Here is a 6,000-nt window from a genome sequence, read left to right as displayed (position 1 = left end):
GTTAAGCCTTTTATGTTACCAGAACTATCTCATTTATCTCCTAAGAATTCTAGAACATAAGTTCTATTATTATCTTTATTTCATTCGTGAGAAAAGCAGAGACTCAGAAGGCTTAAGTCATATGCCAAGGTCATCCAGCTAGTTAAATGGTGGAGTGGGGAATCTGGATCCAGGCAGTCAGACTTTATTAGAACATGTACTTAAAATTAGCGAGAAGGAATGAGAACAGCAGCAACAACAACAACAACAACAACAACAACAAAAACATTAAAAAATGCTGGCCGAAGAAAACTAACACAATGTACAATATTTAGCTGTGAGATCACTAGCAGTGAAGGCAAAGAAGAATGCGTAATGGGTTTCTATAGCTCTCACTGTCCGGTTATAGAAAATATTTCTACATTAGTACAAGAACTTTTCTTCTTAGCCCTGAGTTTTGAGAGGAGTTTATGAAGGTCTCTGAGTTCATTCAATCAATGGCATCATCTAAGGCTGTTTAATAATAAATGCCGAGGTAGTCCACATAAGGAACTTTTGCCTTTACCTTTGAGACAAAACCCAGGGCCTCATGTTAGGAGTACAGCTCTCTAAATATAAGCCTCCAGGGAGGATGGAGGGACACAATCCAGATTTACAGCCTGGTGGGAACGGCCTTTGTCCTCTCCATGTCTACTGCCACTCTTGAGGTACTGCGCAACCCAACTTGGCTGCTTGCTTCTGGTCTCCCCACCAAACCATCCTTCACACTGCTTCCAGCTTAATATTTCCAAGACATTGCATTTGCAAATCCACTCCTCTGTTTAAAAATGTTTCAGTGACTTGCAACTTGTCTAAAGTGTGAAGTCTAAATTTATTAGCTTGTTTAAAGCCTTCCACAACCAGACCCCGAGCGACCTTCACGTCCTATCACTTTCTATTCTCCAATGGTGCTTCTTAAACTGGACGATTCATATCCTAGGAGTGTGGCTGTGTGGGATGGTGTTTGAAGCAATAGGGTAAAAAACCTAGTGTACCTTCTATTCTAGAGATGTCAATTTACCAGACAACAGTTATTTTAAAACTCTGTTTTTATGCAAAAACAAACACAGACGTTATAGGGTAGAATGCAACATTTTTATGGGCCTATGAGCCACCTGTACATCTTCTTTGGAGAAAAGTGTATTTAAGTACTCTGCCCATGAATTCTAAACTTAAAACTAAGACTTCAAAGACCCTCTAAGGATCCTGCTGGCCACATCCCAAGACCCTGAAGGGTATTACTTCCTCGCGCTCTCCAAACTGCCCAATAAGGAAGCAGGTGACAAAAAAAACTGACCCTGGAATCACCTTTTGTAAATTCCCACCTCCAAGCTTTTCGACAGCTTAACACTGGCTCCTCTCCCCAGAGGCCTTTCCTTCAAGTCCCAGCAACTCCCCCTGACCCTGCTGGGAAGGCGCACCAATTACCTGTCACTCCAGGAAAGCTCGTAGCATAAGATGCTCCCATTGATCATCTGCCAGAACCAGACTTTTTGAAAAGTTCTTAAGGACCAGCTAGTCCAATCCCTCACTGAATAAAGGAGAAGCAAAGTCCAGGGAGGTGAGGTGATGCGTTGTCCTCCTAATTAGCAGGTAAGCTCCAGACAGGGCTGGGTCTTCCGGGCTCTCTGCAAGGTCGTGCCCCGCAGGGGGCAGAAACGATTTCATCAACTCGTCATCTAGACGGCCTTTCACTGACACTGTCTCTCCGCGTGGAGGAGCCGCTGGGATGCGCAGTGCAGGTGTCGTCCGTTTCAGAGGTAAAATAACCGAGCTGCGGATCTCCAGAGGCCGACTAGAGCCGGGACCAGAAGACAGGTTTCCCGTTTCGGGGACAGCGCCCGTCCCTGGGCGCTGGAACATCGGCTGATGTTTCATCTGGTCAGGCAACTGTCCAGCGCTTCGTACACCTGGCGCTAATCGGCGGGGATTAATCACACACCCGGCAGCTGGCGGAAAGCAGCGGGAGGAGGCACCGAGCCCGGAAGTTGAGATCCAGGTTCCCGAGAGCGCAAAGCACGCCCCCGCCAGATTACTGCGGCTGCGTGTTCGCGCGCGTCCTGGAGTGCGCATGCGCAGCGGCGGGGGTTGTTCCGGCAGCCTTTCATTGAGGGGAGCCGCCAATTTCAAATGCAGCGGCGTTTGCCCCGACTCCCTGGGCCTGGCTTTCAGCGCAGCAATTCTGCCGGCGAAGAAGGTGAGCGCAGTGCTGCGTGGCGACAGAGCTGAGGACGAGGAGCAGCGGGACAAGGGAGGGCGACTCTGGTGAAATCGCAAACTAGGCGTCTGTTCCGGCGCGGGACCCCTGTATGCAAAGGTGGGTGGCCAGTTCGGAGCGGGAAATCATTCCGGAAGTGGGGGCGGGGCCCCTGTGCGGGGACGGGGCAGACCTACGAAGGTTGTGCCTGCGGTGGAACTGGGCGGTGCGCAGGAGTCGGTATTAACAGCAGCCAAGCGTTTGGTTCTTACTTTTGGCCCAGCTATGTTGAGCTTTCATGGATTATCTTACGTAGATAAGACACTGCAGCAGTGAGTGAGCACTGTGATCCACCTGTCGCTTACAGATGCAGAAACTGAGTCCCAGAGATACTAACTTTAGCAAGGATACAGCTGGGATCCTAAACTTGGCAATCTGAGCCCAGAGCCAATAAAGTGAAGGGCTCCATGGCTCTAGCTTCCCTTAGGGCCGGAATCGAGGCGGAGGAGGGTGCAGTACAGAGGCCAGGGATGAGTGCAGTTGACCAGATTGTTGACGAAAGTGTCATAAACGTGGACTTAAATGCTCATAAGCAGCTGGTTGGTTTCACACAGGATGCAAGCTCAGGATGCAGGTGGGAGGGGAGACAGGGCCAGAGCAAGGTGGGAATGTGAGTTTTATGGGCCAGGCCATCCTCCAGCTGGTGGAGCACCACAGCACTGCAGTGTGTGGCCCTGGCTTAACAGCAGTGCGGAAAAGCTTTTCTCTTGGGCTGTGGTGCTTTCCAGGTATGTGAAGTTAAAACATTTTAGGGCCATATGGTAGGTAGTACCTGCCACATAGTTGTCTTGGTCAGCCCCGGCTGCCATAACAAAAGACCATAAACTGGGTGGCTTCGACACAGAAATGTGTTTTCTCACAGCCCCAGAGGCTTGGGACGTCCAAGATCAATGTGGGGAGGACACAATTGAGCCCATAGCAATAGTCTGTACTCAGTAATGGTGATAATTGGGGACCGAAGAAAATGAACCCTTTAAGAAATAACATGGGCCGAGCGCGGTGGCTCACGCCTGTAATCCCAGCACTTTGGGAGGCTGAGGTGGGTGGATCATGAGGTCAGGAGATCGAGACCATCCTGGCTAACCCGGTGAAACCCCGTCCCTACTAAAAATACAAAAAAATTAGCTGGAGTGGTAGCGGGTGCCAGTAGTCCCAGCTACTCGGGAGGCTGAGGCAGGAGAATGGCGTGAACCTGGGAGGCGGAGCTTGCAGTGAGCCGAGGTCGCGCCACTGCACTCCAGCCTGGGTGACAGAGCGAGACTCCATCTGAAAAAAAAAAAAATAAAAGAACCAATATGTTCCTGAAGTGCTTTCACAACTCTTACCTCGTTTAATGAGCATGAGATTTGCTGTCCTGGTGTGTGCCTTGGCACTGGGAGGTGATGGTTGTCTGATGTCCACACAGCCAACCTGAACAGGGCTGAACAAGTTACTGCAAATGTTTTTAATCTGGCTTAGTGAATCCGTTTTACTCAGATTTATCTAAACCTCTATGATTTAGCCTGTGCTGCTTCTGGAATAATGAGATCCATAATTACCACTGACGGGGAAATGAAATAATACTTAATGTTTCTTCTGTATTGTTTAGTATTGTCATTCTAAGAGTTTGGTAACCAAGTCTGTCTGTCTTATCCCACTTACCCTGGTGGGAGGAAAAGTGAGGAGATACAAAGCTTCAGGTGCCGTGGCCGTCTGGCAGATGTGGTTCAAATCCTGAGTCTAAGCACTTGCTGAGTGACCTTGGACAAGTCACTTAAGTTTACTGCGTCTCAGTTTCTTTCTTTATAAAATAGAACTTACAAAAAATACTGACCATGCCGGGCGCGGTGGCTCAAGCCTGTAATCCCAGCACTTTGGGAGGCCGAGAAGGGCGGATCACGAGGTCAGGAGATCGAGACCATCCTGGCCAACCCGGTGATACCCCATCTCTACTAAAAAATACAAAAAACTAGCCGGGCGAGGTGGCGGGCGCCTGTAGACCCAGCTACTCGGGAGGCTGAGGCAGGAGAATGCGGAGCTTGCAGTGAGCTGAGATCCGGCCACTGCACTCCAACCTGGGCGACAGAGCGAGACTCCATCTCAAAAAAAAAAAAAAAATACTGACCACTACAGGGTTGTTGTGGGGTTATGTGAAAACGGTTGAAAACCATTAAAGAACTGGCCATTTAACTAGATAGGTATTGAAGTCACAGGACCTCCGTTACCCAGCCTTGGAACAGAAACCTTTACTTATACAGCCCGCGTGTCTGGCTGGCCACTCATTCGTTCATCACATTTTTGTTGATGCCTGTGAGGTGTTGAAGCACCTTATTCTGAGTCCTGGAGCCCGAGAAGAACAAGACAGACAAGGTTCCTCTATTTACGGAACTTATATTCCAGTGAGGAAGAAGAAATAGGTTCAGATGGTGCTAAGAGCTATGAATAAGTTAAATAGAGTAATGTGATTTTTAAAAAGTGACTTAGAGCAAGCTAGGGATTGAGGAGTGGGGGTGGTGTTTGACCACTGTCCAGTGGCCAGGCAGCCAGAGAGCCTTCTCTGAGGAGGTGAGCCTGAGCCAAGGCCTGGATGTTGAGGACTCCTCCTTCTCCAGGCCAAGGGGAGCAGCAAGTGCAAGACCCGAGCTGAGTAGATGAGGCTGGGAGCCTGACCGGTATCAGGCTGACCAGTGTTCTGTCTGGAGAGGAGCTGCTGGTCAGCTTTTTCTCTTGGGATTCAGAACAGGGAGACACCAAGACTTTTTATTTGGCAGTGGGAGCTGAAGCTGAAAGGTCCAAGGGCTGACGAGGCCACGTGCAAGCTCAAGTGTGGGGTAAGCAGAAACCAAGTGCGCCGAGGGAGTGAGACTGTGGCGTGTCCGGCACCTGGCTGAGCAGGAAAGTGAACCCCGTGGGTGTGTGTTGCTGGTGACGTTCCTGGAGCTGTCTTGAAGTCTGAGCTACCTTACCGCTTTAGTCTGCTTCTGTTTTTGGCTTTCCCAGATAGTTTCAATTCTTACTCTCAGTTTGTGAACGTCCCTTCAGTGAACCTCCCTTTACTTATGCTGGATATCTCTTGCAACCGGATGAGCTTCACTAAAGCACAGTCATTTGGACCTGGATTTGAATCCCTGGTTTTCCACTTTTTAGCTGTGACTTTGCGCAGTTAATTTCTATAAGAATCAGTGTCCGATAGCTGTATCCTTATAGTGTTGTACAGACTAAATGAGATAAGAAAAGCAAAAGACCTTGTAGAGTGTTTAACACATAGTAGTTACTCAAAATGTGTTAGGTACCATTCTGCCCCTTCCTTCATGTGTTAAAGCTTTTTTAGGCCGTACCCCCTCTCGGGATTGAATTGTCATAGTGTTTTTTAATTACCCTTCTTGTAATTATTCCTCTACCTCTGTAGTCATGTTTTTCTTTTTTCATTTTTTCTTGTCCCCAGAATGTCTGACAAAACAGCCAGATACACCTCTGTAAAGACAGAGTGTTAAATAGTGCTAGTTCTGTGAGTTCTCTCTTCTTGTGCAAAGCCATAAACTGCCACCAATCTGTAGTGATGTTAATTGCCCCTAAACCGAAGAGCATCGTGGCAACTACCTTTCCCCTCGTAAACGTAGTGACACTATCACTACTCTTATTAAGGCCAAAGTTATAAAGATGGACTCTCGATCTATTAATATTCATAAAATAGGTTTGGGACTTACTAACATTTGTGCTTAGAAGAGACAGACCTGGCAAATAGC

The 6,000-nt window shown here is 48.3% G+C and overlaps 1 protein-coding gene across 2 annotated transcripts in view; it reads left to right on the top strand.

Moving 5' to 3' along the window:
- The first annotated feature begins 2,074 nt into the window (after nt 1–2,074).
- DDX11 (DEAD/H (Asp-Glu-Ala-Asp/His) box helicase 11) overlaps nt 2,075–6,000 on the top strand; it is a 29,468-nt gene continuing 25,542 nt past the window's right edge. Inside the window, exon 1 of one of the 2 annotated variants that reach the window (XM_011953255.1) lies at nt 2,075–2,335. In XM_011953255.1, coding sequence (XP_011808645.1) covers nt 2,328–2,335 — 8 coding nt within the window. In that variant the 5' untranslated portion in view covers nt 2,075–2,327. The remainder of the gene's footprint in view (nt 2,336–6,000) is intronic. The other variant, XM_011953247.1, reaches the window with a different exon arrangement.

Source organism: Colobus angolensis, unplaced genomic scaffold, assembly GCF_000951035.1.
Source record: "Colobus angolensis palliatus isolate OR3802 unplaced genomic scaffold, Cang.pa_1.0 Scaffold11, whole genome shotgun sequence".
Classification (NCBI taxonomy): domain Eukaryota; kingdom Metazoa; phylum Chordata; class Mammalia; order Primates; family Cercopithecidae; genus Colobus; species Colobus angolensis.
Note: the sequence above shows the minus strand (reverse complement) of the source record. Positions and strands in the feature narration are given on the sequence as shown.